General features: G+C 38.7%; 1 protein-coding gene and 1 long non-coding RNA gene across 5 annotated transcripts; both read right to left on the bottom strand.

Moving 5' to 3' along the window:
* Nucleotides 1-815: 815 nt before the first annotated feature.
* Nucleotides 816-4,761, bottom strand: LOC103455242 (ubiquitin-conjugating enzyme E2-23 kDa-like). Of its 4 annotated transcripts, none has more exons than XM_070812190.1 (8): nt 4,582-4,758; nt 3,255-3,357; nt 3,059-3,131; nt 2,764-2,843; nt 2,392-2,506; nt 2,035-2,087; nt 1,705-1,833; nt 816-1,150 (listed from the first exon to the last, which is right to left on the bottom strand). In XM_070812190.1, exons 3-8 carry the CDS (start codon nt 3,100-3,102, stop codon nt 1,017-1,019), a joined length of 555 nt encoding a protein of 184 aa, XP_070668291.1. In that variant the 5' UTR covers nt 3,103-3,131; nt 3,255-3,357; nt 4,582-4,758; the 3' UTR covers nt 816-1,016. The 4 variants fall into 4 exon arrangements, with proteins under 4 accessions (XP_070668291.1, XP_070668292.1, XP_008393053.1 ...); XM_070812191.1 differs by lacking the exon at nt 4,582-4,758 and adding an exon at nt 3,462-3,615; XM_008394831.4 differs by lacking the exon at nt 3,255-3,357 and having other exon boundaries at nt 4,609-4,761.
* Nucleotides 4,762-14,961: 10,200 nt separating this feature from the next.
* LOC103431164 (uncharacterized) lies at nt 14,962-17,373 on the bottom strand. The gene is made up of 2 exons (XR_011575413.1): nt 17,099-17,373; nt 14,962-15,320 (listed from the first exon to the last, which is right to left on the bottom strand). It is a non-coding gene; the product is annotated as an uncharacterized lncRNA (long non-coding RNA).
* Between the last annotated feature and the right edge of the window lie 557 nt (nt 17,374-17,930).

A 17,930-nucleotide genomic window follows, 5' to 3' on the forward strand; every position in this document is an offset into this window, starting at 1 on the left:
ACTTAAAAATAGGTATAAGATTGTGATTGACTGGGTTAAGTTGAAGACAAGTCAACCATGGATGAGCATGGCAGATGGCACATAAAGGTATCATGCTCTCCCTTATTGTGTTGCACGTTGTACAAACACACAAGTAGAGTAATCATCGGGTCAAGTTGCAGACCTTCGTTTCTTTTTTATACACGCAATGTTTGAGCATGGATCCAAACACAGAACCTCAAGTTGAATCTGGATCTGAACACAAAATCTCAAGTGCAAATCCAAACACAAAAGCTCCAGTCTATAGAAAACGTTTTATACCACTTAACTTGTCCCCGAAGTAACTATGTATTGATCATAAGCCATCGTGACATTGGCATCATCACAGCATCTTTTTTTTGGAGGGGGGGGGGGAAGTGAACGCGTTTGTGCAAAGACAGAATGAAGAGAAAACACGAAACAGCGAGATAAATGATATGGGTTCTTTTAAATTAAAAAATAATAAAACCTCAAACCATGAACTGCCTAACCATCGCCTAGGCCGCCTAGTCCACCTAGCTCTTACCAGATCTTTCCCTACTTTTTGGCCTAAATTGCATTGAGCCTTCATCACCTAGCACCTAGGCCGATTTTAAGAACATAACGCTTGGTATGCTATTGTTTGTCTTGATTAAGAAAATTGACCAATTTGAAGGATGAAGGACCGTCTACCCAAACAATTCTATACACATCTCATAGAATTTGAAAGAACACATAAAATATTTGTGTCTTGGATCATTTCTACATGTTCATCATCCTATGTGACTCCGACTCTTCATAACATTAAAACAGTTCAGTAACCAACGACAGAAGTAGATTATTTGACACAATTCATAATTTTTACAAGAAAACGCAATCTTTTCGAATCTAGTCATACAAATATTGGTAGTAAACTTAATTCAAATCGTAAGCATGTAATGGGGGATTACAATGCTGCTGCTATAACTATAAGCAGGTTTTTAATCAAAGGTAAAGTTTCCCCCTACACCTGCAGTTCACTATGGGTCTGCATGTCCAGCAATGTCATCGTCGCTTGAATTGCTTTCCTCATCACTAATGTTCTCATCATCGCTCTCCTCGTCTGGTGTTGTATTGGTAATGTGCTCCTTCTTTGCATATCGCTCGCAGTACTCTGTGTCCACATATCACAATGGAAATTTGTAAACTGAATACTTTACATGATAAAAAATCCCGCGAAAGTAAAGAAGATTTTCTCGCTAGCTTATGCTCTGTGAGCAACCAAGGAAGAATAGCTTCTGTGCTCTAAGAATACTCCCTATATAACATCTTCGAAGCTGAAGGAACTAACTTACTATGAAAATTAAGTGGAATCTTGTATGCAAGTGTTAGCCGAAAGCATTGAATAAGGGGCCGGAGATAGACTAGTAATTCGAGTAGCCATGGTCCATGGACCACCTTGCTGTAGTCACACTCACAGCTATGAGACGGTATTGGAATTCCAACTCGAGACACAGTCAAGGGAACCAAGAAAAAGTAGGAAGAGTATGGAACTATCTAATTACAAGCAAGAGCTCTTGCACACATATGCTCATGTTTGGAAGGTCCATCTCCTAATTTACCTAAGTTATTTGTGAGAGTTTGCGGTGAAGTTTCAAAAATTTAGGCATTGTTAGTTTAAGCATATTTACTGAAAGAAAGGCATATTAATTGCAGATGAAGTTTTACCTTTGACCTTCTGATCGTAGAGTTTTCGGTCCTTCATCATCAATGACGCTGCATCACCGTTGAGTGGATCTGAAGGATTTGGATAAAGCAACAGTTGTGGAAGGAAAACTTCAAAAACATTTAAAAGGTCTGCATCAAGAAGAAACATGACCTTATATGTGAGAAATCCAAGAAAAACCAAATGAAGAAGGAAAAATAAAAGTGAAACAGAATAGAACCGCCAAACATCACTGACTCATAGAAGAGAGTATAATGACACAAAACTAATATTTCAGCAGTGTATTGAAAAAAAGAGAGTCAGAATAATTACTAAAACGGGACGATAATTACCAAACATTGGACTCCATGATTGGTTAATTACATCTAAGCAGACAGAACCAGATCTGCAATCACACAAGAAAAACAAAACAGCGAGTACAAACCAGATTAATAACCAATAAACAATTACTCAAAGTCCTGCTCCTTACTAAAAAAATAACTCATAGTTTTCAAAACCAGAGACTTATTCAAAGCATTTGATAATCAACAGCAGTATTACAGCATTCTAAATTTCTAAATAAATTCAGCCTTTGTTTGACCCATCTGCCAGCGTACCACTAGTAGCAGTTAGAATTTAAAAGTTCCTAGAGGTAACTAAACTGGATTATTCGTGAGGTGAATTTGATTTTAAAACTGAAGAACACTCACAGCTCATCAACATTAGGGTGGAAAATCTTGTTCATGAAGCCAATAGAAGGAGATTTATATGGATAAGCATCCGGAAGCTCAACACGGATTTTCCAAACCCCTCCTTCATAAAGGCCTGCAATCATATCATCACACTGTAAGAGCCTCAGCTGATAAAAGCCTAGTGGAAATAAAAGAAGCAAGATGCAGTTCCGATCTAAGAGCAAACTGTAATAAAGTTACAACAAGGCAAACAAAGATGAAAAACTTTCCAAAGTTGAGTGATTGCACAGGTTCTTAAACCAAATTCAGTTAAAATGTGCCACCATGCCCACACATAAACATGTAGAAAATTTTATGCAATGAAGTATAAGCAGGAGTGTCGGACATTACTTTCTTTCGGACCATGGAATTCCACATTGAATTCATTCAGCCCATCATTTATTGTCTCCACATTATAGTCACTCATCATCCTGAAAATCATTGAGAAAAGAATGGAAAACAAAAGCATTAGAAATAGTGTTCCAAAGCTTTATTTCATGCCAGAGATGAAGTTAGCAACCTGATTATACATACTTCTATCTAAACAACTGCATCCCACTCAGTAAACCAAAAGGAGAAATCCAATCTTATGAAACATAAGACCCACATTGCAAAGGTTGGAGGTATTAAGTAACAAACAACTTACAACTTCATGACATCCATCTCTCTCCGCTTGCTTGGTGAAGACATCTTAGCTTATTAAAATGAAAATCCCAAACCTGTCACAAACGTACCGAAGTGATCAACTTTTCAAGGAAACAAATTTCAAAGAAATTAAATATGTTAAAACCATATGGGTGAAACTAAAACAGTCTAATTCACAACAAACAAGGTACACTGACCTTCCGGAAATCAACAAGATTCGCAAAAATAAATGGTGAAGCAGAAGTAGAAGTAACACAAACTCAGATTTAATCGATGTCCAAAATCAAGGTAAACACATATCTGTGGATTGCATAAGCAAAATCAGTGATACAACCGAAATAAGTTATAAGTCTGCTTAAACAGGGGATCGTTCTTCACAAACCATGACCATCAAAGAAACGGACCTATGTTGCAGTATCAGCCATACCAGCCTATATGTGTAGTAGTGCGTTTTGTTAAAGACTTTTATACCCATTGGATGATGCAGCAGAAAGAAAGCCACCTGAACTAAAACTAACCCAGTTTCTCCGTTCATTAGTTCCACAGAATCAATCAACCGTACAAACAAAGTAGAAAAAAGAAAAAAAATGATTTATAGCTTAGATTTCCATAACTGGGTCACCGAACCATCTTCAATCTGACAGGTAAAGCTTTTTGTTACATGTACTAATACCAAATTAACTCATACGCCAATGACATCAGATTGCAGAATGTAAATGCGTTGACTATGCTTCGCCACCAAGTACAAACTACGGCCTCTCCTTAAAATGGACTTTGCCTCCCCTAAAGTTGGAGGATAACCATAACAAGCTACTGTCACAATGACTAGTTCAACTTGGAGAGTCAGTTCCCAAGTTTAACACGAATGTTTACAATTCATCACTCACCCTAACCAAAATGCCAAAAGCCGGGCTCCCCGCAATTCAATATACTACATTGCGAAGCTAACATATTTATCATCTGAAAGTTTGTTTATGCAAGCATACTTAACAATTGATAACAACAACAAACATGCCACACAATCGAAAAAGCAAAAAAAAATTGAAATATCACACTCATGGGAAATCTTAAGCTGCACAACAGGATTAAAAGTTATAATTGGATCATCACAATTTGATAAAAAAATGCAATGCAACTGTTATCTCCACAGCATAAAATAAAAACTTCGAGCAAAATGGCATTTCAAACTTAACCAATTATTAGACACACCCAGTTGAGGCATTATTGTAATTCAACTCCCCCTATCAAAAAATTCAATAAAAATTGGAATGTTGTCATGAAACCAATACTGAGATTTTGTGAAACAATGTCATGAGTGCTTCTGAAGTCTAACAATTAAAAGCAAGCTGCAATCTTTTGAAGATCTAAGACCTACCCAGAAAATCATATACAAAGAAAGAGAAAAAAATTTGTTCTTTGAGCATGTCGATGAAAAATAAAATTAACAATAGATATATGTGTGTGTGTGTATATATATATATAGAGAGAGAGAGAGAGAGAGAGGATGGGAACTGGATATCTTACAAGAGCTACTTATTTAACGGGGCGAACCTTTTCTTGTCTGACTGAAGATTCCCCAGAACCACACAGAAAATTGAGAAAATTTGGAATTGGAGAAGAAACAACGGGTCGGTGGAGGAGAGGAGGAGGAGGGTGAGAGGGGGAGAGAGAGAGAGAGAGTTGGGGAAGAGGGGTGTGAATGTCGACATGTTCAGGCGCACGTGTTCAAATAATAGCATTATTACGTGGCACGCACGGTCTCAAATTAAAATTAAAGTTAATTTTGTGACATTGATTCACAATTAAAATTAAAATTAAAATTTAATCTCGTTAGGGCGCATGAAATTCGATTCATAATTACCAAGTAAATCTTCCTCAATTATGGTAATTTTTTTATAGTTATTTATTTATTTTTTCTTGTTCATTGAACTATATATATTATTTTCATTGTATGTTTTTCCTTAAAAGTAAAAAACATTGGATAGAATTCCTTAGCGTAAGCACTACGCAAGTTTACTACTGGTTCTGGAAGAGCGAAGAAAAAGGGAATGTTCTGTTAATATGAAAGAGAAAGTGTTTAAAACTTTTTTTATAGTTTACTCAATGATAAATATTGTACAAAAAATTGATAAATATATGGACCGTTTTAACTTTTAATTCCAAAATTCTCTATGTTAACTATTGTTATCGTCTCTTTAGATTGAGGACTTCTTGGATTTTATTCAGAATGCTCTCATTGATGTTTGTATTAGCTTTTAATATTATAACAAAACTGCTATCATTTTATCTTTAAGAAACCATTTATTATATGTTTGTTTTATTATAATTAAATAACAGAATTTATCATAAAACATTTCAAAGTACATCAATAATGTGTACAAGACATGTATCTCAACATAATTGCAAAAACTATGAAGAAAAAAAACAGAACTGCAAAAACAATTGCAATAAAAGCAAAACTAATATAATTACACTGACAACATGAAAATGGAATATATTATAGTGTTCTTATTAGATTAGTATAATGAATATATTCACGATTCTTTTTTTATTTGTTGAAAATATTTTAATTTGTTAAAAATATTAGGATGTCCATATACATTCTTATCCAATAATAACTTAATAGTTAATTAATTCAATTCTTGATAATTTTAGTGAAATGAGTAAACAAAGTCCTTACTTGATTTGATTTGTGTTTGTACCATACTTGACCAATCCTGAAACTACTAAGCACCGATCAACTTTATATCTTCAATGATCCACTGAGGGGTTCATGTTGAGGCAACCCTACTGAAGCACAAGAGTTTTCCTCCAACCGGGAGGCCAATCACAGTACGACACATGTTAACGTCAGAATAAAGTTCATAGAGTCCCACATCGACTGCGGATAAAAGTTGGAGACTTTCCTCAACTATAAAAGAATATCATTCTCCTACAATTAATTTCTAATGTCATTATTGTACTTAAACTAGTCATTAGTACCCACTAATGATGATTATGCTTGAACATATGTATTTGTGTAAACCATTCACTATTCATGAGAACCCTTCTACTCCGTGGACGTAGCCAAATTTAGGGTGAACCACGTACATCTTGTGTTTGCTTCCTTATTTCTATCTATTTACATATTATCCTCACCAGGTGACCGGACCAACCGAGCGAATGTCACAAACTTGACACTTTATGTTGTTCCAAAGTCTTCACTGATTTTATGCATCAACATTTGGCACCGTCTGTGGGAAAGACACTTATTCCTACTATCTTCAGCTTCGTCAAGTTGGTTTCCATCGTTCGTACACTTTCCTTTGACCAGGCATCCCTCTCCAACATGAGGAATGAATGAAGCCACATCACACAGAACGACACTCCCTCCATGCCTAGTGTGAGGCAACAAGGGAAAGAACGAAAGAAGTTTGCTCTTCAAGCTAAAGTTGAAGAGCTGGAGGCTCAGAACAACAAGATAGCAATGAAGAATGAGATCTTCTAAGAGCAGTATGAGAAGCTCTTCGAGATGCTCAATGAGGCTCGGCATACTCAATCACATGAGCCTATTGCCTCTGTGGACGCCAACCATCACCTGGGTGCCCCCCAACACAGAGGGTCACCGGTCTTCAACATGAATATTCCTGATAAGGAACAAGTTACTCATCAATGTGTTGATCAACATGAAACTTCTCTCAACCCAGCTGTTTCGATCCGAAGCAAGAGAATTGGAGGGAAGCACATCCCTGCAGAGGGAATGGAAAGATCAAGAGTCGTTTACCATACAACGTCAAGAAAAATCTATCCACCTAGGTTCAAGGATCAAATACCCAAAAGTCATTGAAGGGCTCAATCTTCTACCACAATGTAGGCCTACCAACATGCATGCCCTAAAAGCCAGTATGGTGAATCTAAGGAAAAGCCACATTCCTTTGACCAAACTCCCTTACTTCCAAGGGATGAGGGAAACTTACGAATGAGAGTTCTAATGGTGCCTAACTCCACTCAAGACCCTTTTGTTCTACAACTCCTTGAGGAAGCAAAACAAGTTGAAAGCCTAACGTCAAGCCAATATACCTGACTGGAATCAACCAAGGCCCGACCCTCTTACTGGGAGGGCAGATCCAATTGAGCATATCCACCTCTTTGAATCCACTATGGCATATCGAATACATAGTGATAAGGAACAATGTCTCATTTTTGCCTCCACTCTCTCTAGTGGAACTCTAAATTGGTATTGTTGTTTTCAACCTGATATAGTGGATTCCTTGGCTAAGCTAAGTAGACTCTTTGTGACTCAACACATCTTCCAAGCTGATCGCTTACACTTTGCTGATGAACTATACATTATTCGTCAGAAATCAAACGAGTCATTGCGTGAATATAACGGTCGCTTCAGCTATAAGTACTCTCGTTGTGCTGAGGCATATGACAAAACACAATTCAAGGCCTTCACGATAAGGATGCATGAATGTTTCTTCAAGTACATGATTGATGCTAACACTTGGAAAACTTACTCTGAGATGATGATGCAAGCTTACAATCATGCATTTGCCGGGGCAAAGACATACCAAAGGAACACTTTTATAGTTAACTCATATTAACAAGTGGGGAATGAAAGTTGTTGGTACCACACATATTGGGCCTCAGACTTTGATACATTGGGCCTCATTACCCAGCCCATATGATTATGTAAAAGGAGGAGCCCCTTATTCTATAAAAAGGGACTCCTCCCCCCTCACAAATAGAACTATGTGAACCCAACAGAGGGCAATTCCCTCACAAACACAACACTCTCTTTCTCTGGAGGGATTCCCCATCACCCTTGTAATACATACATACAGTTAGAGAGAAATACAATCAATATCAGTGTGGACGTAGCCCAAACATTGGGGTGAACCACGATAAATCTTATGTTATTTACTTTCTTGCAAATTCATGGTCGGATTTACGTTGTTCCAAGACCCCTCCGATTTTGTGCATCAACATTTGGCGCCATCTGTGGAAATCGACACGAAAAGTTATGTCGGTTCCCTTTCATTTTTTCACCTCCGTCGTGAATCTGCACAACCCAAAAATCATGGGATGTGCTTACTAGTCCAAACCAATGACACCCTTCAACTGTCTCAGCAAAATTGCTGCCGTCCCAAGATTTGCAGTACAAAATCTATCCTTCCACAGATCAATCGCCAACACAATCTCCGTCAATCACGATGCTCCCACCGTCACAATCTCCACCGATCACGTTGCACAAGAATTGATGCATTGATTCACACAATCTGAGTTAGTAAAATGACCTCTATGAACAACGTCCATCATGCTGTTTACATTCCTTTTCCAGTTCAAAGCCACCGAGTCATCTCTCTCATGTCCCTCATCTCTCTCCTGTTCTTGGGCGTCCACACCGACAGAGATCTCTCTCTCTCTCGCTTTTCCAATCTTTGTCTTGCTCTTTCTCTCTCTCCCCTTGCTCGCTCGCGTGCTTGCTTCGGAACGTGGACTCCACAGAGATCAGGCAACTCGAACGAGTCAACTCACTCCCCGAAATCAAACTAACATCGACGAGTTGGAGCGTGAGCCTGACCATGGTACTCACCTTCGAGGACAACAAAAGTGTGACGAGCTTCGGCGAGGTCTCGCGGACGACGAACTAGCCGCTCTGGCGAGATTTCAGGATTACTGGTCCCGAGTCTGGTCGAGAGATGGAGGTGAGAGATCCAGCGAGCTTTATGTCTTGCACGTGTGACCACGCGGGCGGTTGTACGACGCCTGGTTCCAGATCCTCCGCCGAGATCTTACCTGTTCATTTCTTCGGCGTCTACGACAGCCATGGACGACTTTCCTCCGTACCATTTCAGATGTCCCATTTCTATGGAGTCCATGAAAGATCCCGTCACCATCTCCACTAGTGTCACCTACGAGCATAACAACATTGAGAAATGGTTCTTCTCCTACAAGAAGAAAACTTGTCCTGCCACAATGCAAAGCGTTAAGAATTTCGACATGATTCCAAACCACACCCACGAAGAAGATAAGTGGTTGTCAGAAACTTTATATTTCTTTATGTTATTTCTTAATTATTCTATAAATGATGCCAGCTTTACTTTTCTTTTGTCTGCTTCAATTATTCTATAAATGCTGCCCACTCCGTCTAAAAAGGTAAGTTTTATTATAATTATTTTATTATTTTAACACAATAAAAAAGGAACATTACAAAAGTCAGTAAATTTCACATGACATTTGCTAGAACCGAGTGAGAGAGAGAATGGATTTATAGTTGGCTTGCACAAGTTGTATTAGGGGACCCCTACCAGTAGCAGCCTTTCATGACTAAGGTGTTGCTTGCAAAGCTGCCTACCACATGATTAACAATTTAATACGTTCTTTTGTTTATTAATTGTGATCATTAATCAGACAAGTGGATCCAAGATCCTCCTTGTCATTTTGAATGGTTTCATTATTCGGAGATATACGAAGATACGTATTGTTTATTTAATATCTTATTATTTTATTTATATCATGATGATTAATTATAAAATAATAATTTTATTATTTTTATGTCATGATGACTTATGATTAAATTATATAATTATTATTTCTAATGTCACATGATTACTACCACGTTATTGATTTATACAACATGTGATTTATCAAACAACTGAATAAATCATTTATTCATGATTATATATATACACACACACATTTAGGCAATACCTAATATATTGTTGATTTATGCAACATGTCATTTATCACATAACAGAATAAATCATTTATTCACAGAAGGCACACAGTACAATATTTTTACCTTGAGAAACTTTGTCAATTTGATTTATTCATTATACGGTCATACTTATACTGTCATTTATTGTCAGGAATTATTGAGTAACTAGATCCACTAATCAACATTGTTGCTAATTAAAGAAGTCTACCAACTTATAGACCGATGAGCCACGTGCTCATGGTAATCTCTTGTCTGACCGGACACCCACTTGCTCGGACATTCGCTTATTGGGACACATATGTGCCCGGACCCAACTCGATGACCCTACAGATAGCCCCAACTCGATGACCCTACGTATGGCCCCGACTCAAAGACCCGACTTGCGAACCCAATCTGCGGATCTGACACATAGACCCAATATGTGAACTCGACAAGCGGACCCGAGTCATGTCGAGAATCAACTCATACTGAGTGCATGTCGACATAAAGTAGATAGTTGCAATGAGGAATACCTGTTTCCATTTTCAGTGGAACAAGAATTATTGAAGAGGGAGATTGGGAGGCTACGAGCCTTGTATCAGCAATAACAACAGCAGCATCAATAGCAGCGACCTTCTTCTAGCCATAGCCACTCTAACAGCAGAGACCTTGATTCCCAATTTGCAAACTTGTATTTGAAACACAAGGATGCAAATGCAGGTCGTGAACCTGTAACAGGCGCACTTCGCATTTAGATGTCCAATGTAGCCAAAAGTTGTGGTTTGCCTCCACTTTTCTTCCACTAATCGATGTTGCATGCCACGTCTGACCAAGTTTCTTGCTTCCCTTGTGTGGGATAAGGCCGAGCTATTCCATTCCCGGCGCCTTCTCTCTCTGTCTCTCTCTTCACCTTGTGCGATTTGATCTAGCCGAGCCGCCTCGCAACGAGCATAGCCTTCAGCCGAGCAAACGCCTCGCCGCAAGCATAGCCTCTAGTCGAGCATCGCCTCCAGCCGAGCAGTCTCGTAACGTGTGATACCTCTAGCCGAGTATTGCTTTATGTTGAACATTGTCTTGGGTTGAGTACTAGTTCAAGACATTTAGCCACTTCGGCCCGTACATGGATTGGATTTGAAGTCTCCAGCTAAAAGATTCTCTTGACTGAAGACTTGGGGACTACTGTTGGTACCACACATATTGGGCCTCAGACTTTGATACATTAGGCCTCATTACCCAGCCCATATGATTATGTAAAAGGAGGAGCCCCTTATTCTATAAAAAGGGACTCTTCCCCCCTCACAAATCGAACTCTGTGAACCCAACAGAGGGCAATACCCTCACAAACACAACACTCTCTTTCTCTGGGGGACTCCCCCTCACCTTTGTAATCCATACATACAGTTATAGAGAAATACAATCAATATCAGTGTGGACGTAGCCCAAACATTGGGGTGAACCACGATATATCTTGTGTTATTTACTTTCTTGTAGATTCACGGTCGGATTTATGTTGTTCCAAGACCCCTCCGGTTTTGTGCATCAACAGAAGTCAAGTTCTACCAAGTGAGGAGGTTTTGGCCATTCAGACACCCATTGCACACTTTCCTGCCTCACTTAGCTACTCGCTAAGTCACTAAACATATTCGTCTCTTGGTAAGAGAAAAGATTTTTACTCTCGGCAAGCTTATTACAATAAGAGGGATAAAGGTTTGTATCAAGACAACCAGGAGTGAACATAACTTCAACTATTATGATTATAGGATCAAGCCTCGCTTTTTCAAAATAGAAAGACTAGATGCTGAAGGAAATGTTATTATAAGAAGTCATACACAATACAAATGTTTTGACCTTCAACTGTTTGAGATCTTTTGTAACACAAGCCATTCGGGAAATATTTAAAGAAGAGGGAAGTCAGACAACTTCGTTTGAGTATTTTACATTCCTAGCATTGGAACACTTAGCCTATGCTGACCTACCTCTATACTCTAACTCAGAGCTTCAACATGCATACTTTGACACAAAGTAAGTGAAACTAAATGTTACAACCAACATGGTTCACATATCCAAAGCATAGAATCCTTCATGCATAGCAAAACATTCAAAAGTATCACTCATGTCAATCAACATAAACATCATACATTTCAACACATTCATACATAAGCCAACTAAGCTTCGAAAAGGGTCAACATACTTTGTGTCATTTGACACTTGCTACAATGTGCCTTGGCACCTTGCCCCTATTCTCACCAACCAGATGATAAAGGAACTCACCTTCGTATCACCAACCAGGTGATGAAAGGTACGACCTATACTATAATATCATTCAGGAACTTGCCACTTTTATCACCAATTAGGTGATGAAGGATCTCACCTTCGTATCACCAACTAGGCGATGAAGAATACAACAAGTACTATTAAAAACCTTCAAGCCTTACAGCTCAAAAGAGGGATAAACAAGCTTAACTTAACCCAACTAGGGGAGCACTTATGCCCAACAATGGCTTTAGTCACCAACAAAGTCTTATTGCAAGTCAACAAAGGCTTCAATGCATGGTATACAAAGATCAAGCTCTTCAGCCCTCTTGCACCTGCTCCAGACATTTCCCCTTTATAACAATGTAAACACTACAACTCATAGAAAGCTTCACACTCTTGATCAAGATTGTGTGAAGCAAAATTAATTTATATAGTTCCTTCGAACCTTCAACTACTACAATGTGTAGCTTACCTTGTATACTCTTGCTCAAGAGTGTGTGAAAGCAAAATCTATATATATTGTCTCTCCCACATTTTCATGTCCCTAATTCAAAAAAAAAAAATATCTGCCAAAAAAAAAATTAAATAAATTTGCAAAACAAAATTCAAAATTAATTAATTAATAATTATTTTGATAATTATTAATTTTTTAATTAAGCAATTAATTAATTATTAAAGAGGTCGCACTTGGTGCGATGGCAAGTGCCTTCGCCCATGAGCGGTAGGTCTCAGGTTCGAGACTTGGGAGCAGCCTCTCCATAAATGGGGGTAAGGCTAGCCGACATTCACCTCTCCCAGACCCTGCGTAAAGCGGGAGCCTTGTGCACTGGGTACGACCTTTTTTTTAATTAATTAATTATTAATTATGACATGTGGAGAAGGCTAAGGGAGAGAGCTGAGCTTCCCACACCCTTGAAGGGAGAGAGCTTCCCACACCCTTGAAGAAAGAGAGTTTCCCACACCTAAGGGAGAGAGCTTCTCACACCCTTGAAGGGAGAGAGCTTCCCACACCCTTGAAAGGAGAGAGCTTCCCACACCCAAGGGAGAGAGCTTCTCACACCCTTGAAGGGGGAGAGCTTCCCACACCCAAGGGGGAGAGCTTCCCACACCCAAGGGAGAGAACTTCCCATACCTAAGGGAGAGAGCTTCCCACACCCTTGAAGGGAGAGAGCTTCCCACACCCAAATGGGTGAGCTTCTCACACTCTTGAAGGGAGAGAGCTTCCCACACACTTGAAGGGAAAAAACCTTCACACACTTTGAGGGAGGAAGCCTCCCACACCTTGAAATGAGGAAGCTTCACTCTTTGCCTAACTACAAAAAATTTAAAAATCCTTCCACACTCTTGCTCAAGAGTGTGGAAGCAAAATCTATTCATGTGGTTCAAAAAAGCTTCAACCGAAAGTTTCAACAAAAAATTCAAAAAGCCTTCCACACTCTTGCTCAAGAGTGTGGAAGCAAAATCTATTTATGTGTTTCAAAAAAGCTTCAACCGAAAGCTTCAACAAAAAATTCAAAAAGTCTTCCACACTCTTCCTCAAGAGTGTGGAAGCAAAATCTATTTATATGGTTCAAAAAAGCTTCAACCAAAAAGGCTTAACCTATAAAGTTTCAACCAAAAAGGCTTAACCTATAAAGCTTTAACCAAAAAGCTTCACCTACAAAACTTCAACAAAAAAACTTCACCTACAAAGTTTCAACAAAAACGTTTCACCTACAAAGTTTCAACCAAAAAGCCTCACCTACAAAGTTCAACCAAAAAGCTTTACCTACAAAGCTTCAACCACTCAAGCTATGTGCCCAAAGGAACAAGCTTCACCTACAAAGTTTCAACCAAAAAGCTTCACCTACAAAACTTCAACCACTCAAACTATGTGACCAAAGGAAAAAGCTTAACCATTCAAGAATATCAAGCCACCTCCTTCGGCTATCCTCTTTACTTGGAAACTTGGGGGACTCCTATTATATGTTACTACACTTCGGTACTCATAAGTTTCGTGATTACTCAATGACTTGGATTTTTCAAGTTCCTAACCAAGAAGCTTTCCTCACTCGGGAACTTAGGGGATCACTGTTTGTACCATACTTGACCAATCCTGAAACCACCAAGCACCGGTCAACTTCATACCTTGAAGGATCCATTGAAGGTTCATGTTGAGGCACCCCTGCCGAAGCACAAAAGTTTCCCTCTAACCGGGAGGCCAATCACAACACGACAGTCAGAATAAAGTTCATAGAGTCCCGCGTCGATCGCAAACAAAAGCTAGAGACTCTTCTTAACTATAAAAGAAGATCATTCTCCTACAGTTAATTCCTAATGTCATTATTGTATTTAAACTAGTTATTAGTACTCACTAATGATGATTATGCTTGAACCTATGTATTTGTGTAAACCCTTCATTATTAATGAAAACTCATCTACTTCGTAGACGTAGCCAAACTTAGGATGAACCATGTACATCTTGTGTTTTCTTCCCTATTTCTATCTATTTACATATTATTCTCACCAAGTGACCAGAGCAACTAAGCGAAAGTCACAAACTTAATACTTTACGTTGTTCCAAAGTCTTTACTAATTTTGTGCATCAACAATTTGCATTTTTATTTTCATTCCCAAATCTTTTCGTAAATCTTTTCGTTGTTGAAAATATTACAAAAGATCTTTACTGCACATGAATAAGTTGGTAACATTAAGCGATCGTGTTAGTTCGGTAACATTACACGGTCCTGTTAGATCGGTAACATTACGTGGTCATGTTAGGTTGGTAACATTACGCGGTCGTGTTAGGTTACAATGAAAAGTTTGTCGACTAATCTTTGTAACCCAATTGCCAAAAGTTTTCACATCCTCCAGTTTACGTCGAGCATCCGAGCCTTAGGCTTGAAAACCGGACGATTGATGGAAACTCGAAAAAGCACCAGATGCGTAAACAGCTCGAGCGACCCACGAGCCATAAGAACATTGAAGACTTGAATGTCGACTATTTGATTGTTATAAGGACATTCAAGATGAACATGGCTTACAATTACAACGCAATGATCCTCCATACTTTTCCTTTGAAAAATGTTATTTATTTAGCGCAAGCTATGCAGCTCATGGACACCATCGAATAGCTGCAATAACGAAGAACAATAATACCATCGAATAATTTAACTTGGCTTTTTCCACGGATTATCCCCGTAGTAGTATGCACTGCCAACCATAAGAGCCACTGTGGCACCTTGGACAACGACACGAGCTCTCATTAGCTTCTGGCCCAACTGAGAATTGCCTTGCCTGAAACTGATTAAGCCGGCGGTGAGCACACCAGCAGTCAACATCGCACCTGAAAAGTTTAGTTTTAAAGAATTATCCGAAATGAATCTCATTTTAATTAATAAAAGCGACACAAATAACAGCTTTAACACTAGGAAATCATCTGCAAGAATAATTTTGACAGACAAGGAAGCAGAAAGCACACCAATTTGGCATCATTCGACTATCAAATTGTTGCAATTAAACATTTATGGGTTCAGATCCTCTCCGGATCCTGCAGACCAAGTTATCTTAGCTGTTTGATTCAAATCATGCAGTCCGAAATATTTCTCCCCCCCCCCCTTTTCTCTCCCTTCCTATTCCTCTGGTGCAGATTCCCTTCCTCTCTACTCATCCGATCAATTCCTCGTCTTCTTCCTCCTCCTCGTACATCCCTGTGATTTTAGAGAGAGAGATGGTCGGCTGGCAAGGCCTGTGTTTGTTCTGTTCGGATCCTCCATTTTCAGATGTACTACGATAGCCGCAGTTGGGGCGCCATTCTTGCCGACATCTACTCTCGTAGAGATATGTTTCTCTCTCTCTCCACCTGTTTTCTGATTTGGGTCGTCAATTTTTCACTGCAAAAATTAAGAAACAACTCTAAGGTTGCAATCTTTGAGGATGAGGAAGAGGAAGGACAAAGAGGAAGTGGAAGAGGAAGGGGAAAGAAAGAGGAAGAAGAAAGATGTTTGCACCATAGGAAGAAGAAGAAGGGAAAGAAAAGAGGGGAGGAAAAAAGATTTCTGATTGCAGGATTTGAATCAAACGGCCAAGAAAACTTGATTCGCATGATCCGGAGGACACAGATCGGGAGATGATCTGATTCCCACATTTATCGCTTGAAACCATACACAAAAGAAAACATTTTTCTCTCTGTTTAATCAAGTTCAAAGGAAAATTTAAAACGAAAAGACGATCCATAAGCTCCGGATTAAGAATACACTCTGAAGTTTGAACCAGACCCGTACCATAATATCCAGCATACAAATGTCCCCAGTTGTTTTCATCACCACTACTACAGTTTTCTAGGACCCGAGTGACTTCCATTTCGCAATCTAAGTAGCACTTCTCCTTGGAAAACTTCTGCATTCTCTTAAATTTTCTCGTAATATCTCATTTTTAAGACTAGACTAAACGTCAGTCTCATACCTAACCTTCACTCGGTCAGCACCCCAATAACAAGGACCCCGTAACGTTTCAAAATAACAAAACTCTGTTGCATCTCGACAAAAGGCATAGGTTCAATAATTCTACTGGAATACTCAACTGTCATTGCCAAATGAAGACGTTGCCACTGCACTGGATACTAACAAAAATGTCCGAAGACTTCTCCAAATTCATAGACAGCAGACAGAGAATTTACGAGAGACGATTGACATTAAACTGAAAACTGTATTCTACATTCTATCCAAATGGCCAACAATTCAAAAACCAGACTAAATTAGCTCCTACTTTAACTTCCACCAACCTATCCCAGATAAGAATTAGCTCTCTTTTCCACAGCTAAAGCAATGAAGTTCAAATAAATTTCGAAATATATAAATATATAGTTGATTTTAATTGCTAATGATAGATTAACCAAGAAAGAAGCTTTACAAATACCCTTTCACCAGAATTTAATCATCTAATTAATTAACTTTTCCAAATTATTAGCTTTATATAAAATCCCAAATCACCAAAAATTCAAACAAACACGAGACTTTACGATCACATATGCATAAAACTCATATCAAACCTCACAATTTGAACAAAACAATCACAGGAAACAAATTGCCGAAAGATAGTGAAGGAATCAAAGTGGGAATTTACCAACTGGTACCCAAGGGTTGCGGACCCGCTTCTTCTCCTCGTAAAATACTTCTAACGTGGGATCCACCTCACTCATCTTCTCCATACGCAGAACGCGAGAATTGCAGAAAATGGTCAAATCAATTAGGGATCGCGAACCGTAAATTGGAAATCAGAAGAAGAAGAAAGCAGAGACCGAGAGAGTGGAAGGGTCCGATTCGCGGGTTATTGGAGTTAAAAGCTGAGCCCGATTGATAACAACCCCTAACCCATATAGATCCGCCCAACTCATGCCTAGGCCCAACTAGGGGCCACGTCTCTATATTATTAATCAAAACCAGGGTTTAAAATATTGACTTAGGTGAAAATATCAATATGTAAATTTATAGAAATATAGATATTGATATCTGTTGTTCTCGACAGAAATTATGAAAATTTCCAATGGGGTCGATATATTAACTTATTCAGATTTAGTAAAAATCTGCAATGGGCCACAACAAAATTTTTGTAGTGAATCAGTAAATATTATTAATAGTTTTGATGAGTTCTTCTTTCTTTTATCATATAGGAGCCGTGCAAGATGAGAGTTTCAGTTTTGAATGAGAAAAAGAAGTGAGGAATCCTCTTTTCAACTCTAACTCTCCCACTCCAGATGTTGCTTTTTTTTCTGTTACTTCGAAAGTAGCTACTTCAGCTTCAGGCACCCGAATTTTTTATATTCCTTTTTATTTTTCATCAAAAGAATGGCATCTCCTTACAGAAATCCTAACTATTCTTGGTATGATATCGGGGAATTGGATATGTAATTATTGGAATAATTGTTGGAGAATCAAATGGTGGATATGCAAGCATG

This window comes from Malus domestica, chromosome 14 (genome assembly GCF_042453785.1).
Source record: "Malus domestica chromosome 14, GDT2T_hap1".
NCBI lineage: Eukaryota > Viridiplantae > Streptophyta > Magnoliopsida > Rosales > Rosaceae > Malus > Malus domestica.

Excerpts from the sequence above, each read along its gene's own strand:
- LOC103455242 (XM_008394831.4), bottom strand. The coding sequence starts at position 3,102 with ATGTCTTCACCAAGCAAGCGGAGAGAGATGGATGTCATGAAGTT. Across the intron at positions 2,844-3,058 it reads GAGATGGATGTCATGAAGTT|GATGATGAGTGACTATAATG; the intron begins GTAAGTTGTTTG and ends AATGATTTTCAG. Across the intron at positions 1,151-1,704 it reads CTACGATCAGAAGGTCAAAG|AGTACTGCGAGCGATATGCA; the intron begins GTAAAACTTCAT and ends ATGTGGACACAG.